Raw genomic sequence first — 27,411 nt, 5'->3', positions numbered from 1 at the left:
GCTGAGTAGTACTCCATTGTGTAAAGGTACCAACCACATTTTCTCTGTCTATTCTTCAGTTGAGGGGCATCTAGGCTGCTTCCAAGTTCTGGCTATTACAAATAATACTGCTAGGAACATGGATGAACAGATGTTCTTATTGTATGAATGTGCATCCCTTGGGTATATGTCTAAGAGTGGAATTGCTGGATCTTGAGGTAGATTGATTCCCATTTTCCTGAGGAACTGCCATACTGATTTCCAATGTGGCTGTACAAGTTTACACTAGAGGCCAGGGCATTTTTAAGGTAGATTTTTCTTTTTGAAAGTTCTATACACAGAAGCTCACCATTTTAAAGTATCTAATTCTTGGGGCTGGAGAAACAGCTCAGTGTTAAGAAAGGTTCCCAGCACTAATGCTGGGCATCTCAGGATTCCTTGTAACTCTAGTGTAAGGGTATCCGATTCCTTCTTCTGACCTCCGAAGGCACCCGCATTCACATGCATGTAACCCACACACAGACACACAAGTAAAACTAAGAATAGCATGATCTTTAAGGGCTCCAGCTCAGTAGGTCTCAGTATCTTTTCTGTGGTGCACACCTACACCACTGCCTAGTTCTGGAACCACTGCATTTCTGTGTAACTCTCTTGAGGGATGTATGCACTGAACGTCAGCAGCAGGAAGAAACACATTTTGTGAATGTGTCCTCTCCTCAGCCAGTAGGGAAATATCTTAATCTGCCAGCAGAGTCTCTCCAGTGGAACTAATGTGTTTTCGCACGACTCCATCTCCTTAGGATGGCAACCTCGTCCTTCAGGTTTCTCTTCACTGCCTGTCAACCTGGCATCTGGCTAGGATCACTCTAACACTCTTTGGGGAAGAAGCCACAGATCACTCCATGTTCTGCACAGGCCTGTGATCTTACTGAGTTGGTCTTGCTCATAGAGTGGCTGCTTAGACTTTACTGGACACTGCTGACTTGAGAGAAGTTATATGGATGCTGAGGATCTGTGGATCTCCTGAAACCCTTCCATAGGCTCAGTGAGGAAGGCTAGAAATGGACTCTGGGTTTTGACACCCACTCCACACCGAAAAGAAAGAAGTGGTAGCTACTTGAGACTGGGTTGCCTCTCTTCTAAGTCTAAAATATACACCCAGTCTATATCAGCTATGCTTAAAGCAAATTCTTACCTCATGACCCCTTTCTCAACTAACCACTAATAGAAACAGTCTGCAGCATAATCATGTAATTCTAGTACTTGAAAAGCTAATGGAGAAGCATTGGAAATTTGAGGCTGGCCTGAGTTAAACAGTGAAACTTTGTCTTAGAAGAACTAAATAAAACCAAGTAATAGCAGGCATGGACTGGATATGAATGCAGGCTCTATCCTAACCCATCTGCTTTTTCCTTTACTCCTTCACGTTCTTTCTTTCTGTATGTCCGGTCCACCTCTCTTGTCATCCTCAGTCATCTTACCATAAGGCAACACTTGAACCACAATGGCTCAACAATCCCCACCCAACCCCCGCTACCCCCTCCCAGCCCAATTCCTATTCTCCCTTTCACCTATGGCACTAAAACCCTGGGGAGGGCCTGATGTTGAAACTGGACAAACAGAAACCCAGACAGCTATCTGGAGGAACTCTAGGGCTGAAGGAGGAGCCTCCTCTTTCTCTTTTCACTTCCTGTCTCATGGGAGCCAGAAGGCAGTTAAGAAAGGGAGCTGGAGACTATCCAGGGGCTCCCCTTTCTGCATCTGTGGAAGATCCTTAGGAGACACAAATGTTCTTAGTGTCCAGATAACACCCCTATCAGCACAGTGATCTCCGAAGCCCACTCCACAGCACCAACTCGCCCATTGTGACCAAAGGTAAGGTCACTAGCTTAGCTGCTGAGGCAGCCCTGGTTTTTCTGGGATATGGATGAAAAGATCAGAGACGGTTTGAAAATGACTACTGAGATATGTAGAGAGTCTGGCCACACCCCTTTCGGCTCTGTCTGTTTCACATGGTCTTTGTTGTGAGGCTTGTCCTAGTGGCCCTCTCTTAAAACTGACTATTCTATGTGCCTTTGTTTCTCTGAGTTTCATTTCTGAAGGTGAAGCAGAAAGGGAAGCAGTGGAAGGAGGGTGATCGAATCCTGTCAGTGACTCTTTAACCATATTTGGACCTCACTTTTGAAGGCTGATAACTCCTCTTGGGCTTCCACTCTCTTTTCTTGTCTTCATTCCTCTTCCTAACTCTGGGTACTTCCAGAGATGAAGCCTGTTCACAAAGAGGCAGTGGAGTCGTCGTAGGTCTAAAACAAGTGCAGCTTTAAAGCCAGATGGCCAAGTTCTGAGGTGTTGGGTCCTTTGAGGCTAGAGTGATTGATCATACCCTTTTTCTCCCATATCCTAGAGCCCTGCTCCCTCCCCCCTGTTGGCCTTAGGCAAGCACTTGCAATATTACAAGGTTAAGTAAGATGAGGAGATTAGTGCTCCCAAGAAGCCTTTGGGTGAGAGCTGACCTCAACCTCATGTCCCCACTGCCTTAGCCAGTGGTAGGCTTGCAGGTCTGTGCCAGTGTGGCTAGCAACACAATTCATATCATACTACTTTATAACAGCATGGTATTTAAGTCATCTATGGTTATATGGACCATTCATAGAATCAAATTTTGTTACAATATTCATGACTGTGGAATGGAATAGATTAGAATACAATAATATAACTAGAAGGATAGAAGGATCTAGAACAGTCAGATTTCTTCCCTCCCCACCCCCCACCCCCATGGTTCCTTCTGTATCAAAAGCTGGCCTCAAAGTCATGGAAATCCTTCTGCCTCAGAATCTTAAATGCTAGAATTATGAGCATGAGCTAACATCTGATGACTGAAAGTCAAATTCCTTGGAGAGAAACTGGATCTAATTTCCTGTTTCAGGTCTAAATTCTGCTAATCTGAACAATGGACAACAACAACCAAAAGAACCTTTCGTTATGTAGCTGACAACAAGGTGAATAGACATAGCATAGAAACTTGTCCCTTGGTCCTAATTTATCGCTATCTATTGGCTCCTGTTTATAATAGGAATAAAGTGGCTGTGCATACTGAGGTCCTGGAGTATTGCTGATGAAGAGATCCTGGAAGCACAGCCAGGGTGTCTAGGTGCACAGTGGCTTTCTTATCTGCAGGCAGCAGTCATTAGGTACAGATAGAGTTGAAGAAGCAGGCTGGGAGCAAGGAGTTACAGTCTGGTATTCTAGAACATGTACTTTGGTCTTAAAAAGAAATCATTCATTTACTGTTGCAAGTTCCTTAAATGAGAACTACCCATGCAAATGAATGCTTGTTCTCATGAAAGAAGCTTCTAGAAAGAGAAGTCCTCAACCTCCCCATTCTTGGGTGTTGGTGTGTGCTCCTGTGTGAGTGAAGGGTTGTTGTTTGCCTTTCTAGACCACAGATTCAAGCTTTTGCAGGTAATCCAGACTTGTCTTTTTTGATATGTCATACCCTAAATGAGAATGATATTTGTTTATTTATTTGTTTGTTTTTTGAGACAGTTTCTTTGTGTAATAGCCCTAGCTGTACTAGAACTCCTTCTGTAGACCAGGTTGGCCTTGAACTCAGAGATCCTGATAATGATTTTTAAAATGCATACTTTATTTTTTAATGTTTATAATATTTTTATTTGTTGACAATTTCATACTATGTAACTTGGTTCTATCCACCTCCAATTCCTCCCTCTTACTTTCCTCAGACAGTCCGGCACATCCTCCCCAACCTTCATGACCTCTCCTTTCTTGTGTAACCTGCAGAGTTCAATTAGCTTTGTGAAATACTAATGGATCTTGTTGACTCCACTCAGTCTCTTGCAGGTAACCAAAGCTGTTATGAGTCCATGAGTAGAACAAGCCAGGTCTACATACCATCTCACAGCATCCTCTCCATCCTTGGGCTCCTCAGGCTCTTACATTCTTTCAAACCCCAACTTCCATTGTGTTCTGAGCCTTGGAGGGGATGATAGATGTCCCATTTAGGGCAGAAGTCACTCATTCTCAACACTTTGACTAGTTATGGGTCTCAGCATTATCTGCTACACACTGTAAAAAGAAGCTTATCTGACCAAGACTGAGAATAGCATTAAGCTATGAGTATAAATGTAAATATTGTGAAGACAGTTTGAAAACAAATCCAGTTAGCAAAATAAGAGGAGTGTGTTCCCCTGCTTGGGCCTATGAAGTCCTGAGATGTGGACTTTTGACCATGTTTATAGCAGTAGGCATAAATTCCTTCCCATGAAGCAGGCTTCAGATCCAGGCAGAAAGATACTGGTTGCCTCATATTCTACTTTGTACTAGTGAACACATCTCCAGATTGGTATTGTAGTATTTGGAATTCACCACTGGGTAATCCAGTGATGTTTCTTCTCCCTCAAAGACCTAGATAGCAGTGTTCGACACCATGAAAGCCAGCCAGAATAGAGAAAGTTTTCAGGTCAATTCAAGCTTTATTTCTCTATGCCCTGTATCCAAAATGGGTGGTATCTCAGCAATAGGGTCTTACACATAGCTATGGGGGACATCCAAGAATGATGACTATAGCCTGTGCTGTTTGGGGGGCTTCTGGGGCCTTCCTGACCAATAACTCACAGGCAGGTATCTCATGCTTGGCACTAAGAATTTTTGTTGTGTTTTTGAGACAGGGTTTCTCTGTGAAACAGTCCTGGTTGTCCTGGAACTAGCTCTGTAGACCAGAAATTCGCCTTTCTGCCACCCAAGTGCTGGGATTGAAAGAGTGAGCCACCACCACCCAGTGGCACTGAGATTTTTATTTAGTAATTTATTGTAGACATATTTTTCTTTGGGCCACCAGCTCACAAATAATGATACAAAGACTTATTATTAATTATGGAAGCTGGACTTAGCTTAGGCTTGTTCTATTAGCTCTTATAACTTAAATTAACCCATTTCTTTTCATCTATTTTCTGTAGCATGTCTTGGTTTACATAACAGCTTGTGTAGCATGTAATCTCTGATCTGTACCATATGTCCGACTTCTTTAGAGTCTCACTGGTGTCACTCAGATTCATCTTCTACTTCCTCTCTCTCCCTGCTTGGAAGTCCCACCAATGCATCTTGCCTAGCTATTGGCCATTCAACTTTTTATTTCACCAATCACAGCAATACATTTTCACACAGCATATACATATCCCAAAACATTTCTTGTCTCCTGGAGAAGCACTGTCCATCCGTATTAGAGATCTGTATTCAGCCTGCCCCCCGAAAAAACCTTTTTATTACACTTTTGAGATGGTGTGTGCTCGCATGCCAAAGCATACATATAGAGGTTCTTTCACTATGTAGGTCCCAGGGATGAAACTCAGGCTGTCAGACTTCAGGCAAGAACTTTTACCTTTCAGCCCACTTTATTTATTTATTTTTATATTTTAAAAATTAACTTTACAAAGTGATGATTTTCCATAAGGGCTCTCAGTTTTAGTTAACACTCCCATTGGATAATAATTACTTTTAAACCATGCATCTACATACTAAATGTGCCTTTATTTAATACTAGAAATGCTATGAGACAGATTTGGTTACCATAGCACATGCCTAAAATCCCAGCACTGGAGAACCTTAGGCAGGATGATTACAAGTTCAAGGCCAGCCTGGACTGCAGAGAAGTAATATGAAAAAGAAAAAGAAAGGTGTATAATGCCAAGAAGAAACAATGCACACAGTATCATCCGTGGCATTTAACTAAGTCCATTGAATATAAAATTAGAATTCTTGATAGAATTCTTCACTGTCCCTGAAGAAGGCCGGCCTCTTCTCTCTCTCCTGGTGATTCACACTGTCCCTGAAGTAAACCTGTGCTGCTTTGGGGGCTTCTGGGGCCTTCAGGGTGAACACAGAGCTCATCTGTGCTAGATCAGTCACCCACGGCTTAAGCACATTGCTCCCACCTCTTTTCCTTGGTCCTGACTTGCTGATTTCATCATATTAATCTCATTACCGGTTCTCGTGGTGGAACATATCCTTTGGAAAGGTGAAACAACACCTCAAGCTTTTGATGGGAATAGACCGCAGTTGGGGGTTTTCTGGTTCCTTCACGGAGCATAAAGAGCCGCAGGACCTATCTGGGTTTGTGGGCCACCGGACCGCACCTGAGCTCTGTGCTTGACCGCTCAGCTCGAGCCACTCTGTGTGCTACTCTTCATGGTATTTACACTTTCTGTCTATCACACAGAACAGACATTTGGCTCTGGGTTAACTGTGGTGATGGTGAGAGAGGAAAAACAAAATACAAAGCAAATAATAATCCGTGGAAACACTGGTCTAGATTGACATCCTGCCCCGCCCACCTGCCGATTTATCTTTGTCCTCCTCAGACAATCGTCAGCACCTCTTCTGCATGCAAAGGGCCTGAAGGATGGGCGCTTGCTAGCCCAATTTAACGTTTCCCATAAACTTATCTCTCAAAAGTAGAGTTCTCCACATCTCTGCATCCGTCCAGTTAGAGAATTTCTGTGGCTCCCTGCTGAAATGAAGGTGGCATTGCTTTACTAGCCACAGACAAAACATGTGCCAACAAGAGTTCCTGGTCACTTATACCTATATGTGCTCATGTGTCAACATGCCACATAGTGTGTGTGTGTGTGTGTGTGTGTGTGTGTGTGTGTGTGTGTGTGTGTAATTGATCATTTTTGTAATGTATCTTTTTTAAAAAAAACAAAAATTGGTTTATCGAGACAGGGTTTCACTATTGTAGCCCAACAGTGAAGTCCTAGAACTCTCTCTGTAGATCAGGCTAGACTCGAACTCACAGACATCTGTCTGCCTCTGCCTCCAAATTGCTAGGATTAAAGGTGTGTGCCACCACCATCTGGCAAAAATCAACAAATTTTGTGTATCTGTTCATAATATCTGCTTAAGCTTTTCACTAAAATTACCTTTTGGAAATTTTCAAATCTGCAGAAAAATTCGATGAAAAGATATGTCCTTTTCTTAGAATCACTAATTTTTGCATATTTGACACACTGTCTCTCTCCTCCACCTCCCTCTCACTGTGGAGAAGTATCAGGAGGTACAAAGACTTCACTCTCACACATCCCCTTCCTGCATTTCCAAGGCGCGTTTACCAAATCCGTAAAACTGAAGCAACCCCTTGTATCACACTGGAGCCTCCTCACAGCACCACCACCCCCCCCCCCGGCTGTCCTGGCTGTGGGTACTGTGTCTCCCCCCCCCCAGTCCTTTTAATATGGAACAGTTCTGCATTCTTTTCCCTATAGAAGTTCCAGGCCAGTCACTTTTAGAACAGGGCACGTTCTAGACTTTTCTAATTATATTTTTCTTCCCACCTCCCATATTACCTTCAAACTATCATGTTGGCTCTACTCTAGAGACTCGTCTTTTTTTTATTTTAATAATATTTATTTATTTATTTATTTATTTATTTATTTATTCTGTTTTTCGAGACAGGGTTTCTCTGTGTAGCTTTGGAGCCTATCCTGGCACTCGCTCTGGAGACAAGGCTGGCCTTGAACTCTCAGAGATCCACCTGCCTCTGCCTCCCGAGTGCTGGGATTAAAGGCATGTGCCACCAACGCCCGGCTTTTTTTTTTATTTTTTTTTAATTTTATGTGCATCAGTATTTTTGCCTGAATGTATGTCCGTGTGAGGGTGTTGTATCCCCTGAAACTGGGGTAACAGACAATTGTGAGCTGCCATGTGGGTGCTGGGAATTGAACCCAGGGCCTCTGAAAGAACAGCCAGTGCCCTTAACTTGTGAGCCGTCTCTCCAATCCCTGGGTTTTGCATCTTTTTTTTTTTAAGATTTTATTTATTTATTATATATACAACATTCTGCTTCCATGTATATCTGTACACCAGAAGAGGACACCAGATCTCATAACGGATGGTTGTGAGCCACCATGTGGTTGCTGGGAATTGAACTCAGGACCTCTGGAAGAGCAGTCAGTGCTCTTAACCTCTGAGCCATCTCTCTAGCCCGAGACTCGTCTTTTTAAAAACAAAATTGACAATTAGTTTTTTGAGACTGGGTCTCACAGTGGACCTGAGACTGGCCTTGAACAGTATCTTCCAACCTCGGCCTTTAAGCTTTGAGATTACAGATGAGCAACCATCTCGGCTCCAAACTGCAGGTTTAGAAAGGACTATTCTAGAGGCTGCTACCACACATGCTGACTCATGAAACTAGAGTCCAAGATGCATTTCACCCTGTCTCCTTCTTCACTTCTGATATTCCTTGTCAGGAAAGACCCACATGGGTCTGTTGTCAGCCCAAAGCCTGCTATCTGAGGTGGTACACCTATGCCTTCTCTCACTGGTAGGCTGAGCTGGGTATGGCTGCTCACTTGTAATTCCGGCATTCAGGAGCCAGCCATGGCACGTCACTGTGAGTCTGAGGCCAGCCTGGAGGACAGAGTAAATTCCAGGCCAGCCTGGGCACAGAATGAGACCCTATCAAAAATTTAAAAATAAGAAAGAGAAGGAGGAAAAAGGAGAGGTAGAGGAGAAGATGGAGGGGGAAAGGGCCTTGAGTCCTGCCTGGAGTAGCAGTGCTGTTTTAGGTGTGGGGGCAGGCAGTACAGCAAACTCAGCCAAGGCGGGGCTGTGGACAAACAGGATGCCCATCTCCTGATGGGACCCCAGATGCTGCCCTCTCTCTGGAACTTCCCTGTGCTCAGGGTCTTCAAGGGCTTTTCTGTACTGTGTTTTCTCAAGTATAAAGCACCATCGTCAGTTGGATAACATTTTGGGGATGGGTGGGGTGAAGAATGGATTGGGGAACAAACTTATGCTTATTTACAGGTCAACTCTGAAAGCCATCACTATTTTAGAAACCTAGGTTATGAAAAGAAGAAGAAAGTCTGTTTTGAAGCCAAGTGCTCGCTTCCCCTTTATTCTGGGAACTACCGCTTGCCACTTGGCTAGTTTCAGAAAAGGAGTGGCTGGCCTTCAGAAACTTCACACACTGACTGTTGAAGAAACAAGCCCAAGTCCTCAGAGCTAGCCAAAGTGTGTGGGACGTCTGCAGAAGGAAGGACAGGGCAATGAGCAGAGCTGTGCCGGTCCATTCCTGCTGCCTGCCACTTTGAAGTCAGTGAGCAGAATCAGGAGTGGAATCTTAAAGCCACACTTGAGTCAGTGAGCTGGTGGCTTGGGAAGGCAGTGGGTTAATTAACATCCTGGAAAATCTCTTCCATCTCACCCTCAGCCAGCAGATTAGGGAAGAGGGTGGGGGGAGTCACCCAGAGATCAATCCTGCCTTGATGGTTGGGTTGGGAGCCAAGTTCCTGAGACTTTTGTGAAGTTCTGCCTCTTGCTCTCATCCCTGCACTATTCCCTTATTCCGTGGCTATTTGAGACCAGGTACCACTTGTTCTTCCTCCTCCTCTCATTCTTTTTGATGTTTGAAAATAATGTTTTGAGATTTTAATATAATTACATTATTTCAAGTACTTCCCCAAAGGTGGAGTCAAATTAGTTTCTATACCAGTCTTGGACTCCTTCTGGGCATTGGGGCTTGGGCTGGGGGTGGGGTAACTCAGAGCAAACAAACATTGTGCTGGGATTCACCCCTTAGTTCTGTCTGTAGTCACGGCATGTAGGTGTGGATGCCACTATGCCTCTAGTACTGCCACCTTTCCTGGATTGCAGGGTCCGCTATCTTGCTAGGAAGCCACCAGACAGGATCATATAAATGATCCCTCAAGCATCCTTACCTGTGTCTCCTTTATTTCCAGTCTTGACGAAGGCCACCACCATCTTTGTAGGTTCCCAAGCCCCACACAGTAGACTCTAGCTGGGAATCACACCAGCCGGTGGAGACCCCGCCTTTTATCAGCCCCTTGAATACTTCAGATGGGATGTGTCACATCGGGGAACACAAACTAAACTGATAGTGTTGTACCCACCATGGTCCTATGTCTCCGGCTCTCACCCTTTCCTTGCCTTTCCTGCCGGATCCATCACCAAAGGACTCTTGTTGCGCTAGTTCTTGGGACTGAATTATCTGGGGTCTCTATGGCTGCATTTGGAAATCCTTCCTAGAACCCCTTTGCTGATATTGCCACCAGATTTAAACCCGTCTCATCTGAATCTTCACAAAGCTTCTTGGACCAGCGCCATCTCTTCTTGCCCGATTTAGAAGCTTTTTCTTTATTAGGACTCATGTGTCCTGTGTCATAGACTCACCAGACCATACTGGAATACCAAATATATATATATATATATATATATATATATATATATATATATATATATGGTTTCCTTTATAGTAGGAATTATGTTGAGTTGGTGTAAAGGCGAGGTGCTCAGTAAATAGTTTTGAGTAAATGAAGGAAGGAACAAGCGAATAACCAAGATAACCTGTTTCCAAACAGCATCCACCTTTGAATATATCAATCAATGTGTAACAATGAATAAAAACATATTCTTTTTGCTCTTCTTTAATATAAAGATTTGAGTGGTTTTAAGACAGTTCTGGATTAATTAAAAAAACAATGCCATTGCTTTTCTATTCCAACAGGAAATATGGGATGTATAAAATCAAAAAGGAAAGACAATCTGAATGATGATGGAGTAGATATGAAGACTCAACCAGTACGTAACACTGACCGAACTATTTATGTGAGAGATCCAACATCCAATAAGCAGCAAAGGCCAGTAAGTAGAATAGTCTCAGGGGAGAGATCCCACAGCAGGATCAGAGCATGGCTGTGCAATTAAACCCCAATCTTTGCATGCAAAAAATCATATTGATTACATAGACCCCAAATAAGTTTTATATGCCTTGTAACAATCCTTTGAAGAATACATAGAGATTTTGGGGATAATCCAGCTACTTACTAGATGATAAACAGGTCTTTAGTTGTAGAGTAGCATCTTTCATACTACCAATGGAAGACCCAGCATACACCTAGGCCTGCGGGACTCAGGGTAGGTAATAAAGTCAGCTCAATGATCTAGGGACAAAAGATTAGTTGGATTTAAATCAGAAGCTAAAACACATGCTAGTGTGTATTTGGGGCATTACATTTTATTCTATCTTGTCTTTTCTTCAATGGACTTGAAATAGTACAAAGACTGATGTTGTTATGATTTGTGATATTGGAGTAAAAGGTTAAGAAAAAGCACATCTAGTTCAGTCTCCAAACTTTATACATTAGAAACTTTATATGAGTGATGTACCACCTGATGCATTTGAAAAAGAAGTGATGCCATATTTTAAGGACTAAATCTGCTTTACTTTAGGGCTTGTAAGCTGACATGTAATTCCCCAATTGATGCCTATATGCCCCACCCCACCCCACCCCATACCTGGGGATTTATGGACTGCCCTGGCATTTAAACTGAAAGCAATTTATTCCAACTTAGCCCAAATGGCTTTGTTGACAATTTGGCCAGGCATGATGGGGTATATCTGTAATCATAACACTTTGGCAGCAGAGACAGGCAGATCCTTGTGAGTTTGAGGCCAGCCTGGTTTGCATAGCAAGTTCCAGGAGTGAGACCCTATCTGAAAGAATAAAACAGAAGAATTTGGTGTTTATCCACTTGTATCTATGTTTTTAAGAGGCTTGGCATTTTAGAAAATTGTCATTGTCCAGTCCTGCCTAGCCCATCCCCATTGTCTATAACCTATCAGAACCAACTATCATCATTTAGACTGATAGAGTTAGTTAAAGAGAAGTGGAGATGAATGGTTATTGCATTGTATTATTAAGTTATCTTACATGATTTACCTGTCCAGATAAAGTATCAGTTTCCATTGCCCATCTGGGTAGATCCCAACCTTCTGTGCCTCTAGTTCCAGGGTATCTGACACTTCTCCTGGCCTCTGCCAGCACCAGGCATGCACATGGTACATAGATGTTTCTGCAGGCAAAACACCTATACTCATAAAAATAAAGAAATAAATTTGAAAAAAATATAGAAAATGTATCCACACAAAATGACTAAAATTATTAAGAGCATTAGTAATTTGTGATGGTGAATAAAGATCAATATGCAATTTAGAAACACTTCATAAGTATCGATAGATGTAGGGTTGAATTCTTAAATAAATGTGATTAATAGAAGGAAAAATAAAAATATCATGGTAGTTTTCTTGTAGACTTCAAAGCTCTCACTAAAAGTTCTGTTTATTTCTCTTAGCAAATACTACGATTTTATGTGCTTTAAAACCTAAAGATTTTTTTGTTTTGTTTGTTTGTTTGTTTTGGTCTGTTTATTTGTTGAAGTGTCTTTTATTTAGGAAAACAAGGGAGACTAGTAAAAAAAAAAAACCCACAAATATTCAGTGTAAAAAAGATTACAAGTAAGATGGAATGCAATAGTGAGCATGTTTAAAATCTCTCAGTTCCCCAGTGCTCGCCAGAAAAAATCGCAGATTTTAGTTCAGGTTCCTGTGGCCACAGATGCTTTCCATAAGTTTCTTTGTTTGGCTTCATTCTATGACATAAGTAGGGCTCTCAGCCTTTGCCACATGTAAAAATTACGTGGACCTCATTGATTATAAAGGGCTCTGAAAGAAGGTGAAGTGGACTAATGCAAAGTCAACAACACTTAAGGAAAATCTATTCAAGAGAGATCTACAGTGAGGTTATGGGGTCACATGTATGTGTTTTGGCCTTACAAAAGTGGTTTAAAATGGGCTGAATGCATGAGCATGACCTGTAGTCTCCATTCTAGGAGGGCCCATTATGCCCACATTTTAGGGCCAGCCCAGCCAGCCAGGAGGTCTCTTATAAAAATGTGCTTTAACGTATTTGTAAACTAACCTCTCTGGTATTTGCTTGCTTTCAGAATTATTTAATTTCTCATCTAATTGCTTCCTCTAATTCATATCAAATAGACTGTAATTCTTAATTATGCAAATCTAAATGACTGAAATAACAGTATAAAACTTCTTCAAGTCTTGAATGTTAATATGGGCCCACGATTTCTTACTCTTTCTTACTCTTCCCTCAGTGAATTAGAGATTTTATGGGTTCACTCTTAGTGATTTCAGTATAAACATTTTGGTCCTGTTCCATGGAATGACTTGAGGAGAAGCAGAGGAGATGGTTTAAAGTTCAGGTCCTGACAGGACCTCCTTAAAAGAGACCGCCAAGCCTTGCACACCCCCAGAAGTGCTCTTGTGTGGAAAAGGTTTGGCTTAAAAGGTACCTCACATGTCCTCTGTGCTAAAAGGGTCTACCCAGTGATGCACCCTGCTGCTGCCATAACTGAGGAGTGTCCCTGACCCCTAGACAGAGTCAGGGTCAGACAAGAAAGCCTGACTCTGTTGGACTCCGTTTGTCTGTTAGTGACAGGCCTGATCAAGTGTTTAAATAAGTTCAGGAAGCATGGAGATAGGCTAGTGACAACATCTCAAAGCCGTTTGGTGTTCTGTCATTTTGGTGTTCTGCTGGGATGGCCCTACCTACTGCTTGGTTTCCATGGCTGCTGTGCTGCCAATCTTTAATTCTATCTAGGCAGAAAGAGGCATATTTCACCAAGGCCCCACCCAACCAGTGAGTTTATGCCATGCTTCTTCCCCTTCTACATAGGGAGCTGTAAGTCTAGAAGCAGCTATCACACTAGGCAAACTGCCACCTCAAATATTAGCACTCTGTTAAAAGCAAGAGAAAGGATCATGGCGGGCTGGCCTCTAGTCCCCAACTCATGAAGCCCTACTCACTTGACCTGTTGATACAGACCAAGAACTACATGTCCAGAAAAAGCCCTGAAAAGGACTGTACAGGTGGGACCTGAGGAAGATGGCATTGGATGCTGGAGCCTTGCTCTGAGCCCTTGCTCTGAGGCAGTGGCAACACCCTATAAGCTTTTCTGTTCAGCTCATCTTTCCTGCTTAGTAACTGCAAATCTAAACCTCACTTGTTGCTGTTAGAAAGATGTTAGCAGCATGCATGCAAGAAAAAGTTGATCATGATATTTTTTTCCCTAACGAATACTCTTTCGTAGGTTCCAGAATCTCAACTTTTACCAGGACAGAGGTTTCAAACAAAAGGTATGTTTTCTTAGCAATATAGTTAATATTCTGTTTGTTGTTGTGGGAAAATATATATATATATACATACATATATATATATATATATATCATAAATTTATCATGCCTTTAACCATGTTTTAAATGTGGAGTTCAGAGGCAGGAAGTCCACATTGCTGTGCAAACCTCACCAGCATCCATGACAGAAGGTTTCCATTATCCCAAGTGGAACTCTATCATTAAACACCCTTGCTTCTCCACTCCCTTCTGCTCTGGGCAGCCACCATTATACTTTCTGTCCCTGCGGATTTGATTGCTCTAGGTAGCACACGTGAATGGAAATTATACAGTCTTTGTCATTTGTGCCTGGCTCATTTAATTTAACATGAGGTTTTCAAGGCTCATCTATAATATATTGTGTGCCAGAACTTCGATTCTTTTTGATTTAATATTATTCTATTATATGTATATGTCACATTTTGTTCATTCCACTGATGGATACTAGAGTAGCTTCTGCCTTTGGGGGACCATGACAGTGCTGCCATGATCAGACGTATATTCTGTCCTAAACATAGTTTTGAAATTATAGTAGGTTCCTGGGCTTGGTGTACACAGTATGCAGCTGGTATTATTTTTGTTGTTGTTGTTGTTTTCTTTTTTTTAAGATTTTATTTATTTATTTATTATGTATACAATATTCTGCTTCCATGTATATCTGCACACCAGAAAGTGCACCAGATCTCATAATGAGATGGCTGTGAGCCACCATGTGGTTGCTGGGAATTGAACTCAGGACCTCTGGAAGAACAGTCAGTGCTCTTAACCTCTGAGCCATCTCTCCAGCCCGCAGCTGGTATTATTTGTAGGTGGGAAGCACACAGCTTCATTCCCTGGCCCTTCTCTCCACTGCTTCTTTCCTTCCTTTGTGTTTATGTTGATAGGTTTTGAAAGTGTTTTGCTTATATCTTTTGTTCTTAGATCCAGAGGAACAAGGGGACATTGTGGTAGCCTTGTACCCCTACGATGGCATCCACCCAGATGACTTGTCCTTCAAGAAAGGAGAAAAGATGAAAGTCCTGGAAGAGTAAGTGTGCCCAGATCCTGGCAGCACCTTGACCATAGCTCTTGTCAAGGCAGCAGGAATAGAGCAAAAAGAACTTCGCTTTCAAGTGTGGCTGTGGGCACCTCTATTATTTCTCCCAACAAGGACAGACATTAGGTTCTTTCTTTACTGATGTGCTACCTAAGAAGTTTGGCTCTGTGTCACATGCTACTTAAGATGGCCACTATAGAATTTGGGAAATAGCTCAGTCATAACCTAGTTAGTTACCAGGACTCACCTTTAAAAAGGAAAAGGCTGGGTACGGTGGCACAGCACTGGGGAGGTGGACACAAGAGGATCCCTGAGGACTCTGCCCAGCCATTCTAGCATACTTGCAAGTTTGAGGCCTGTGAGATACTCTGTCTCTTAAAAACAAGATAGGCAGCACCTGAAGAACGACGGATAAGGCTATCTTCTGGCATGTACACACATGTAAACATGTGATGTATACCTGCAAACACAAGTGCACCTGCACAGTCATGAACACACACACACACACACACACACACACACACACACCAATTTGAAAGGCCATTTTTATTTGTTATATTGCATAGATTCAATGGGGCTCATGAGACCACTGGTGTGATTTCTAAGGGTTTGCTAAGGATGCGGTACCACAACCACAGTCATGTTGGCCAGTCCTGCTCACTTCTGCCCTGAAGCTGCTTGGATGTTTCATTTCCCTGACCCCTGAGTGTTGACTCACACATGCGTGACCCTGGTCAGGCATAGGGCACAGGGCAGGGAGGAGGGAGAAGGAGGAACTCTGAGCACTTCAAGTCTAACTTCCTTCTTGTACTGGATTTGCATGAAGCAGCACCCCGACCCCAGCCTGCCAAAGGGGGAGAGAAGGGAGACTCCCTCACTGAAAATGAGGCACTCAGTGCTGTCCTGAGCTTCAGCATGAACTTGTGTTTGAATGTGGCCCTTCCTTCTGAGAGTTGCCTTGAATGCCTTCAAGGATGGCCTTGAAACGTCACTCAGTCTGTTCCTTGGAATTTTAACTTTTGAAATGGGCATGACACCAAAGGATTGTGATAAGCATGGTGTGTGTGTGTGTGTGTGTGTGTGTGTGTGTGTGTGTGTGTGGTATATGTGTGTATACAGTTGTTTCTGAGCATCTGTTACGGATGGTTTTCAGTACCGCTCATGCATGCTAAAGCCCATGTGTTCTTGTCTTTGATACAAAATGGCACAGTATTTACATATAGCCTACAGCATCCTCCACATACCTTATTTTTTTTAAAAAAAAGTATTCTTTGAGAATTCCATACATCTGTGCAATAAACATGGTCATATTCACCCCCTACTTCCTCCAACACCCCTGCATTCCACACATGCCCCTTCCAACTTCACATCCTCTTCCTTTCTTTCTCATAGCCAACTAAATCCAACCAGTGCTGCCCATGTATGCATGACAGTGGGGTCATCTCCCAGTGGCCATGTTTCCACAGAAGAGTTGTTCTCCCTCACCAGGCCGCTGTCCACTCCCAATAGTTCCCCAGTTAGGGGTGGAGCCTGGAGAGCTCTTTTACTATAACCCCCCAACATTTCAAATCACCTCTGAATGACTTCTCATGTCTAATACAATGTGATTGTGATTATTATGAAAATGGCCTTATCAAACAGAGAAGAAGAAAACATAGATATAAAAGTTTCAGTCCTGAGATTGTAGCTCAATGGTAGGAAGTTTGCCTAGCATGTTCAAGGTCCTAGATTCAATAACCCTGCCTAGAAAAAAGGAAAAAGTTCAGCCTAAAAGTTCTACATATTTTCAGTCTTCAGTTGGCTGAATTTGAAGCATGCACAGGCTGCTTGTGTGAGTAAACAGTTTACAGTACCTGTGAACTGTACTAAAGTTAGTTATGATTGCCTTTCTCCCACAGACAAGGGTCAAGTCTGTGGGGGGGGGCATTTGGAAAGGAACATGGAGGCTTCCAAAGACCCATTCCATCCCCCCCTTTAGTTCAGCTGCTGCTTCTGGGCCTGGTCCTTCCTCCTTCACCTCCCTGATGCCCTCTGGGTTAGTGTAGTATCATGCAGAGTCATGGTGATGAGGCTAGCCTACTCTGAATTGGTTTGGGTTTATTATTATTGTAGTTGCTTTCCTTTATTCATGGGGAAAGTGGATGTTTTTACAAACAAGTTTATCACACATGCATTCTAAATTGCTATTCCTTTGTCTCGATTGCTATAAGGATCCTTAAAAACATGCCTAAGCCATATGGGGAAATGAGAAATGTCTGGTTTCTATAAGGTGGACCATTTCCCCAACTCTTTCCTATGCAGCACTAAACATATCGAGACACACTGAAGTTGTAAGGATGCTTTTTTTTTTTCCCTCCGGTCACTAACCTATCTTTCATATGAAAAGGAAGAACTTTCCTTCTGGGATTCTGGGTTGCCCTACTTGCCTTCAGTCTGCAGAACCAGCACCATAAGACAATTGCCACTCAGCTCATGCCTTCTGTTTCTCTTCCAGGCATGGGGAATGGTGGAAAGCCAAGTCCCTTTCAACAAAGAGAGAAGGCTTCATCCCCAGCAACTACGTGGCCAAGGTCAACACCTTAGAGACTGAAGAGTGAGTCCTTGGCTCATGGCCATCCAGTTACTTCTACACAGTGCATTCCATTGCTTGTTTACGTGTGCATCATCTCTTCCCTCCCTGCCCTCCCTGCCGCAACACCTAAGAAATGTGAAAATGTCTTCACAGGTGGTTCTTCAAGGACATAACCAGGAAGGATGCAGAACGACAGCTTCTGGCGCCAGGGAACAGTGCGGGAGCTTTTCTTATCAGAGAAAGCGAGACTTTAAAAGGTGGGTGAATGATTGGAGACCTTGAAGAAGACTGGATAGGGACTTGGGGACTCTTCCTAGACATGGAACCTAGGGCCTTATGCGTGCTAGACAGACAATCTACTACTGAGCTATAGCCCTAGCCCAGGGAATCCCTTTAAAAACTATTCCAGGATGAATAAAATGAAGACTATAGTAGGTTCTGGTAGTAAAGGAGGTGGCTTTGTTTTGTTTTGTTTTGTTTTGTTTTGTTTTGTTTTGTTTTGAGACAGAGCCTCTCTATGTAGGCCCTGGCTTGCCTGAAAATCAATATATAGACAAGGTTGACCTCAAGCTCAGAGTTCCCAGCCTCTGCCTCCTGAGTGCTGGGATTAAAGGTATGCTCCACACTGAGATGTTTTAAATTTTAAATATGTCATTATTATTATTAGTGCGTGTGTGAGTGTGTATGTGTGTGTACATATGTGCATTTTTGCCTGTAAAGCTGGAGGTCTAAAGGCAACTGTGAGAATCAGTTCTCTCCTTCCATCATAGATTCTAGGTATTGAATTCAGGTTGTCAGGCTTATCCAGAAAGTTCTTTTTACCTGCCTAGCCATTGTGCAAATCCTTTCAAAGTGAAAATTTCATATTTTGATAAGACATAATAAGCTCAAATGATAAATGTTAATAAATGAAAAATAGCCATAATTATGACCAGGTCATAGCACACTTCTTATTTTGTTGTGTTATTATGAAAGTGAATCTTGAATATCAAGAAGAAACTCAGAATTTTACAGAAAACTATGGTAAAGAAGGAAAATGATTGATGACTTGCCTAGCAAACAAAATTCTATTGTCATTTATCAAGTCAAATTTTTATAGGGCTTTTTTTTCCTTCTTGAAGCAGTGTCTTACTTATGTAGCCATGGCTAGCCTGGAACTGGCTGAGATTCACCAGCTTTGGCCTCCTAGGAGCTTGGATTAAAATCATCACAACTGCAGGACTTTACTATGATGCATTAGAGACACACAGTTTTTATTGGATATTTTATGGTAAAATGAACCACAGTGTCATATAATGTAGACCTCACTAATAACACATAGGCTTGTCCTCTTCACTTTCCCACAGGAAGCTTTTCTCTGTCCGTCAGAGATTATGACCCCGTGCATGGAGATGTGATAAAGCACTACAAAATTAGAAGTCTGGACAATGGCGGTTACTACATCTCTCCACGGATCACTTTTCCCTGTATCAGTGACATGATTAAGCATTACCAAAGTAAGTGAACACAGAAGCTTGGAAGAGGCAAATTATTTTTATAATGATTGGTATCAATCAGCAGACACTACTTTGTATGAAAACTTCCTTCAGGTAATGTAGTGGGTAGTACTCTACAAGTAGTTCTAACTCAATATGTAGATGCTCCTTGACATCTAATGTTCTAATAAGCCTATTTTGAATTAAAACAGAAATTGAAAATGTGTTTCATTTCCCTTGTCTTCTGAATGTCCCAGCTTAATGTAGCCTTCAGTAAATGTGCTTAGACACTTAAATTTCCCTACAGTTTGATAACCTACACAGTTGCTATCAGCTCACACAAGCTGCCAAGTACTAGACTGGAGGTGAACACGGATTGGTTGTGTAGGCACACTTTCATCCAAGTGCTAAACTGGAAGTGAACACGGGTTGGCTGTGTAGGCACACAGAGGCCACCATTAAGTTGAGCACTGTAAGTGGGGCTATCACTATATCCAAGTGAGACTGCTCCTGTGGTAGCCGCAGCCTTCTTCCCCCGTGTGAGCTATTTAACATCCAGTGCTCCCCCTTCCTGTGGAAGAAAGTATATATTAATTTTTTACAACACTTTTTTTTTTTTTTTTTTTTTTTTTTTGGTTTTTTGAGACAGGGTTTCTCTGTGTAGCTTTGGAGCCGACACATATTCTTAATGTGTGCAGATATTAAAAGTAGAAGATCTGAGACCTGTGCCAGTTTCTAGCCTTGTCCCTTTGTTGTGACTGACATCAGATGCAGGAGCTACTGTGGCCACTTTCTGCTGCCTCCTCTGACAGGCTCTGTGAGAAAGCTCATTGAGGGTTAGCTTAGGCCCAAACCATGGAGCAAAGGTGTATGGAGACAGCGAGGGGCCAGGCTTACAGAATCCTTCCTCCTTCTCTCATTCCCATCCACTTATGCTTCTGGCTGAGGAACTGGTGGCTTACAGTACTGTGGCCCTGTTCTGGAGTGCAAGGGTAACCTAACTTCATCCCTGCCCATGTACCACTGAACTTCCAAGGACTTAGGAATCAAAATACGTTTTTGTGGAACTGTTTTTGTTGTTTTTGTTTTTATATGGTGGTAGTGTTGATGAATAAAATAAAACGTTTCAAATTGTCTTCTAGTAATTTTGAAAGTTGTGATTATGCAAAAGTTACCCCCCCCCATGAGCAGTTTAGATGGTATCACATTGGACATGAGAATAAGAGTTTATTCGAGATCTCCTGGGTAGGCACTTCTAACATAGAAGGATGTACCATATAGGTTCTGCATTAGAGATTCAGCCAGCCAAGTGTCTTTTATGCATCTGCACTGATCATGTCTTGTCAGCATTCCCTAAACAATATAGGATTACAGTATGGTGTTTACATTGTATTTGGTAATATAAGGATTGCAAAAATGATTTAAAATAAGGTAAGCACATAAAGTACTACTTTATTTTAAGATTTACTTATTTATTTAATGTATATGAGCACTCTACCTGCATATATGACTTTATGCCCAAAGAGGACATCAGATCCCACTATAGCTAGATGGTTGTGAGCCATCATGTCATCCTGGGATTTGAACTCAGAACTTCTGGAAAAACAACCAGTGTTCTTAACTGCTGAGCCAACTCTCTGGCCACGTCTTTATTTTATATAAGGCACTTGAGAATCTGGTTTTGGACCCTGGCACCCATCTGCTATGGCTGCACACTATATTGCTTATATTTCTCTTCTTTCTTTCTTTCTTTCTTTCTTTCTTTCTTTCTTTCTTCCTTCCTTCCTTCCTTCCTTCCTTCCTTCCTTCCTTTCTTTCTCTTTCTCTCTCTTCTTTCTTTCTTTCTTTCTTTCTTTCTCTTTCTTTCCTTCTTCCTTTCTTCTTCTTTTCTCTTTCTTTTTTCTTCCTTTCTCTCTTCTTTCCTCCTCCTCCTTTTCTTTTTACATTTATTTATTGTGTGTTGGGGAATCCAGGACTGAATCTAGGTTATTGGGCTCAGCAGAAAGCTTTTTTACTCACTGAGCCATCTCACCAGCCCTGTATGCATTTCTTAGCATTTGTTCTTCCTCTTACTTTAGAGCAGTCTGATGGCCTTTGCAGAAGATTGGAGAAGGCATGCATTAGCCCCAAACCACAGAAGCCATGGGATAAAGACGCCTGGGAGATCCCCCGGGAGTCCATTAAGTTGGTGAAAAAGCTGGGCGCAGGACAGTTTGGAGAAGTCTGGATGGGTGAGTGAGCAGTCAGTGTCCCACTCTGGAGAGGATGGTGATGGGTCCAACCCTCCATCAGCCACCGAGCCAGGCACTGAGCTGCCCAGAAGCATGACTTCTGGCTTTCCTGTCTGTCTCAGGCCAAATCCTGGCCTCGGGATCTGTCTGTTTTGGTAATTCCTTTCATCTTTTCTAGGATAGGAGTGTGGGTGCTTACCGAGGTCCTCTCTCCTCTTGCATCAGTCTCTCATCCTCAGACTCTGGGTGTACACTTGCATCCTCCATTTAGTGAAAGCTACACTCAGGCTTAGGACCCATTAGCTTAATAGGGAGCCGCCAGTTGAATAGCCTGGGAGTCACCAATAAAAGACACCCAAAGTCCCACCATTAATGAATTCTTCCTTAGAGCCAAGTGTTCTCTTCTAAGACCAAGATTTGAGGAGAGGCTTGCTCTGGAGAATTCTTTCTCTTTATTTTTAATTTAAATTTTATTTTATGTGTATGGGTGTTTTGCCTGCATATGTGTGTGCAAGATTTTCATGCCTAGCACCCCCTGGAGGCCAGAAGAGAGTATTAGATCCCTTGTATTGCATCACAGAGGGCTGTGAGCCTCCAGTGTGGGTGCTAAGATTTGAACCTAGGTCCTCTGCAAGAGCAATAAGTGTCATTAACCACTGAGCTGTCTCTCCAGCCCCCGGGAAATTCTTCTTGACCACCTCACTTTTCTCAAGTTTTCATGGAATGTAAATTTATTTATAATAAGGTACATTTTTTAAAGTTTCTAAGTATCACATTTTTTTCCTTTTGGTTCTTTTTTTTTAAAAAAATTAGTGTTTGTCTCAGACAGGGTAGCATGAGGGGCCACACATGTCTGCTTCACTCTGTGCCAACTTTAAGTGGATGAAAGCAAAATCAATTTCCAGGTAGCAGGAGCAACTAGCATTTGAAAATGCCGCAGCTCTGGCTGACAGTAGTGAATGACACCAGCCTGCAGCAGCTGGAGACCTGGAAGGGATGTAGGGTTCTCCCCTTGGAAATTCAGGCTCTGCTATCTCAGCTGTGTACTTTGACTACTGGCACTCTCATCGCAGAAGTCTTAAATATGCAAATACCGACCTATCTGCAATTAATTGATATTGCAATGTAAGTCTGAACACACAAAATTTATACAGCTTAAGTAAATTACTGTCACACAACTCTCTCTTCATCTTCATTGGGTGGGCTGTCTCAGAGTCTTTACTTGCTCTTCTCCCAGCTGCCTGTGTCATAATGCCATCTCTATTTTCCTCCTCTTTAAAGAAATTAACATGACATTAGCTAACAAAATGAATGCTGCTTACAGAATAGTTCAGTGGCAGTCAAGAGGTTCCTAAGCTGTGAGCCACCCCAGTCTAGATGCATGTATTTTCATTACCCCAACAGCAGCCTTTATACCCACCAACACTCGGCTTTACAGTTTGGAATAGTACTGGTAAGAACATTTATATACAAAATATTACATGAGCACATTTTCATTTCTCTTCTCTATATACTAGGAATAATTACTGGTTTGTCTATTTTGAACTTTTTTAGAACCTACAAAACTAGTTTTTTAAAAATCTTTTTTCCTCCCTGAGATATTTATGTTTATTTCTCAGTGTTTATTCATCTTTCACATGCACAGAATAGGGCAGGAATGGTTTAACAAATGCAATATACTACTCACCTATATTCACCGGTTGCTAATTCTTCACTGTTTGCAATCATGTGTAAACGAATGTGCACGTTTTGTTGCTATTGAGACATTTGAGAGCAGTCACCTGTGGTGACTCTTTGCTCTTAACATTGGCACCTACAGCTGTCAATATAGTACTGATGCTACCCCCCCATGGATGCAACAATGTTCTTTGTTTGTTTGTTTGTTTTTGAATTTCATTGTGATGGTCATAGTAGCTGTACTGAGTTTATTCTAAAATAAGTATGCATCAGTAAAAGAACTTTGTACAATATTCATACAAGGGCATACAACTCAGCACTGAGAAGCAATAAGCTAGTGATATAGTCAAAACGGATGATCTCAGATTCCTCATACTAATGGAAATATTAGACACTAAGCATTACTTGCTTTGTGGTGCTAATGTAGCATGCAAAGAATGGGCAGAACATTCTGCAAGCGACTCCTGGGGATGATGGTATCAGTGCTGGTGGGACATTTGGAAACAATATGAGAGGGTTTGAGGCTGTTATTACCTTTAAAAAATGATTTAATTTTTAAAATTTGTTAATTTATTTTTACATTCTAATCCCAGTTTCCTCTCCCTTCTCTCTTCCCACTCTCCCTACTCCCCCCACCCTGCCCCACCTCCCATCTGTTCCTCAGAGAGAGTAAAGCCTCCCCTAGGAAGTCTCCTAAGTCTGTCCCATCATCTCATTGAGGCAGGACCAAGACACTTCTCTACTCCCCCCTCCCCACCCCCCCCGCCCCATGTCTAGGCTGGGCAAGGTATCTCTCCATGTAGAATGGGCTCCACTAAGTCAGTTTGTGCATTAGAGTTAGATCTTGGACCCACTGCCTGTGGCCTTATTGTTCTAGTCACACCATTGTCACCTATATTAAGGGAATCTAGTTTGATCTTACACAGATTCTCCATTTGTCAGATCTGAGTCACTGATCTCTCAGTAGGTCAGGTCAGTTGATTCTGTGGGTTTTCCCATCAAGGTCTTGACTCCTTTGTTCATATCACTCCTCTCTCCCTTCGATTGTACTCCAGGAGCTTGGCCCAATGGTTAGTTGTGAATTTCTGTATCTGCTTCCATGTGTTTCTGGAAGAGAGTTCTAGCTTCTCTGGGGTTATAGATTGTAGGCTTGGTATCTTTTGCTTTTTGTCTGGTATCCACTTATGAGTGAGTACATACTATATCTGTCTTTCTGAGTCAGGATGGTCTTTTCTAGTTCTGTTCATTTGCCTGAAAATTTTAGAATGTCATTGTTACTTACCACTGAGTAGTACTCCATTGTGTAAATATACCACATTTTTTTTTATCCATTCTTTGTTTGAGGGGCATCTAGGTTGTTCCCACAACAATGTTCATTTGACAACTTTCCAATGCCTAGGATCATAGATCTATACTTATCGCATCTTCAGCTCCCTTACTATGGAAAATCCATGTGTCTTATCTTTATCTTTTATGGCATTCATATCCTATAAAACACATGGCCATTGTCTTGTAGCATGCCTGTAGATATGGATTTTTTCCCTAAGTGTCCTGAGGTGTGGCTCACCTGTTTTTGGGTGTGGCACCCAAGCATTGGACAGTGCTGTGTTCTTGGTACCATCAGCTTGCACTAAAGCCATTTAGGGAAAGTTCTTTCTCACAGATTAAGGCATGTACTGGCAGATTATATAGTAATTACAAGAGAGAATCTTGAGTCCCTATGGAAATATTTAGTGGATTTCCTTAAAATCACAGAGAATAGCAACAAGAACAGGATCAACTACAGTGCACCTCTCGGACGTAACTAACCACTGCAAGCTATATTTTGATAGATTCTCAATTTTAATCATAAATCCAATGTGAAAGTAATGCAGTTTGGCCTTTCTATGTGTGTTTGTTGGCTAAGGGATTGACATCTGTCCTAAAGAAAATTGAAGGGCGGGGCTGGAGAGATGGCTCGGGGGGTTAAGAACACTGCCCGTTCTTCCAGAGGTCCTGAGTTCAATTCCCAGCAACCACATGGTGGTTCACAACCATTTGTAATGAGATCTGGTGCCCTCTTCTGGCCTGCAGGGATACATGCAGACAAAACACTGTATACATAATAAATAAATAAATCTTTAAAAAAAGAGAAGAAAATTGAAGGGCAGTTCAGCCATACAGTGCTTTCCCTGGGCTGGCCTCATTTACCCCAAAGTTTGGAGTTTTCTTCCATCCTCCTCAGGTTCAGCTGTGAAACAAGAATTAAGGGATAGAACTACATAGTGAGGGATATGCATACCCATGGGCAAACTAAATACACTCAAAGCCAGTTGGTTGCTCAGGTGGATTGTGTGTATGGAACTTACATTTCCATTCATACTTCTTAAGAGGATGTTGTCGTTGCTGCATCGCCTATGAGTGTCAGAAAGGTCCATCTGCTATGGGCAGCAGAGGTGTCAGGGCTGACCTGATGATAGCCAGCTTGCTTCAACTCCTGTTTCTACCCTAACAAGGAATAGTGTGCCCATAAACGCATGCACCACAGTTCTTTATTCCTTTGCCAGTAGCACCTAAGCATGCTTCCATCCTTTGCCTATGGTGGACAATGCTGCTGTGACCCAGAGGGACACCACATTCAGAGCTGCAATTGCTGGATCTCTTTTGTTTGTTTAAGATTTTGTTTTTATTTATGTATATGTATGTGTCTCTGGGATGGAGGGCTATGTACAAATGTCTGTGGGTGCCTGTGGAGGGAGGAGAAGCTGTTGGGTCCTCTAGAACTGGAGTTACAGGTGGTAGTGAGCCATCCAGTGTGGGTGCTGAGGAACCAAACTCAGGTCCTCTGAAGGAGCAACAGGTACTCCTAACCAGTAAGCCATCTCTCCAGCCCCAGTTGGTAGTTCCTCTGATGCCCTTACTTGTAACATTTTAAGGAACTGCCATACTGTGGAAACTCTGAAGTGGGAGCATCGATTTACATCCCCATGGACGTGTGCAAGGGTCCGGACTCCAAAAGTCTTTTCCATGGCTAGTTGTCATTTCTTCCAGGTCTGTTGGGTTCCTGTGATAATGTTTTAAGGGCGGTGAGAACTGCAAGTTTGATTTGCATTTCCCTCTAGATAAGCAATGCTGAGTATTTTCTCACGTGCACACTGGGCATTTCTGTATCTTACCCAGAGAAATGTGCAATCAAGTCCGTTCCATTTTGTTCCTTAACTGATGGGTGTGGTGGCATACTCTTTTAATCCCAGCTCTTGGGAGACAGAAACAGGCAGGTCTCTGTGAGTTCAAGGCTGGTCAGGTCTACATAATGATTTCCAGGCTAGATGGTGATACATGGTGAGATCCTGTCTTAAAAAAATTGTTTATTAAATCCTGTCATTGTTTATTCAGTTCTTTAAAAGATATAGTCAGGATAACCTGTTTGAAGTTGGGTTATAACAGACCCTATCTAATAGGAGGACTCTTGCCCTAATTGAGAGAAACAATGCAGTATTACTATAGAGGAGAAAGTTACTAGGGTTTCTACACAGTACAAAGGTGGTCTGTTTCTTTTTTGTTGTTTTTTTAAAATATTTTTTAGATAATTGGCATCTCTACAGTCCCATCTGTGTTCTTTCCTATAATCACATACGAATTGAATGCAACTTCTCTAAAAGAGCCGCTCAATTCCTAGCATCGTGCAACAGCTCTCAGCCATCAGTAACTCCCATTCCAGGGGGTCTGATGCCTTCTCTGGCCTCCTTGGGCACCAACCATGCATTCATGTACAGAAATACATACAGGCAAACACCCAGACACATAAAATAGAATTTAAAAAAAGAAAGAAATGCCAAGTCAAAGTAAATAACAGTTTACTTGTGAAACAAGTTTAACTTAAAATGAAAGGAAGGAAAGAAGGTAGGAGGGAAGGAAGGAAGGAAAAAGAGGAAAGAAAAGAAAAAAAAATCGGAAGCGAAAGCATATGCCTCACAAAAGCCTGAAAGGAATGTTTGTGGCAGCATTATTCATAATAGTGGGAAAGTGGTCTAGAATCCCAGTGGTTCTGAGAATGAAGCAGAAGGATTTTAAATTCGAGGCCAGTCTGGGCTACGTGACAAAGCTACCTAAAAACTAAAGATAAGCAACACAAATTTTCACCAAGAAATTAATGTATACGCAAAAATGGTTGTGTCCATAGAGTAGAAACTGCTGACAAAGGGAATGAAGAACTCCTGCAGACCATAATGTGGATGGCCCCCTGGCAGGTGCTGGTCACAGGGGCACTGTTCCATGGCTTGTTTTTATGAGGTGTCCAGAACAGGCAAAGCCACTGAGACTGAAAGTAGGTGCCCAGCTGCTGAGGGGCGATGAGAGCCTAGTGGAAGAGACTGCTCAGGAGTATGGGATCTCTT

The 27,411-nt window shown here is 42.3% G+C and overlaps 1 protein-coding gene across 4 annotated transcripts in view; it reads left to right on the top strand.

The window, feature by feature from the left end:
• The first annotated feature begins 10,527 nt into the window (after positions 1-10,527).
• The window catches only part of Lyn (LYN proto-oncogene, Src family tyrosine kinase), a 55,503-nt gene continuing 38,619 nt past the window's right edge, over positions 10,528-27,411 (top strand). Inside the window, exons 1-8 of one of the 4 annotated variants that reach the window (XM_035439014.1) lie at positions 10,528-10,600; positions 10,865-10,866; positions 13,963-14,008; positions 14,966-15,071; positions 17,575-17,673; positions 17,806-17,909; positions 18,999-19,148; positions 21,206-21,358. In XM_035439014.1, the coding sequence (XP_035294905.1) occupies positions 10,528-10,600; positions 10,865-10,866; positions 13,963-14,008; positions 14,966-15,071; positions 17,575-17,673; positions 17,806-17,909; positions 18,999-19,148; positions 21,206-21,358 (733 nt within the window). Of the gene's footprint in view, positions 10,672-10,864; positions 10,867-13,962; positions 14,009-14,965; positions 15,072-17,574; positions 17,674-17,805; positions 17,910-18,998; positions 19,149-21,205; positions 21,359-27,411 lie in introns of all 4 variants that reach the window. The other 3 variants (XM_035439015.1, XM_035439013.1, XM_035439012.1) reach the window with 3 other exon arrangements.

The sequence above is a fragment of the Cricetulus griseus genome, chromosome 2 (genome assembly GCF_003668045.3).
Source record: "Cricetulus griseus strain 17A/GY chromosome 2, alternate assembly CriGri-PICRH-1.0, whole genome shotgun sequence".
NCBI classification, from domain to species: Eukaryota; Metazoa; Chordata; class Mammalia; order Rodentia; family Cricetidae; genus Cricetulus; species Cricetulus griseus.
This window is presented reverse-complemented; position numbering and strand designations above follow the sequence as displayed.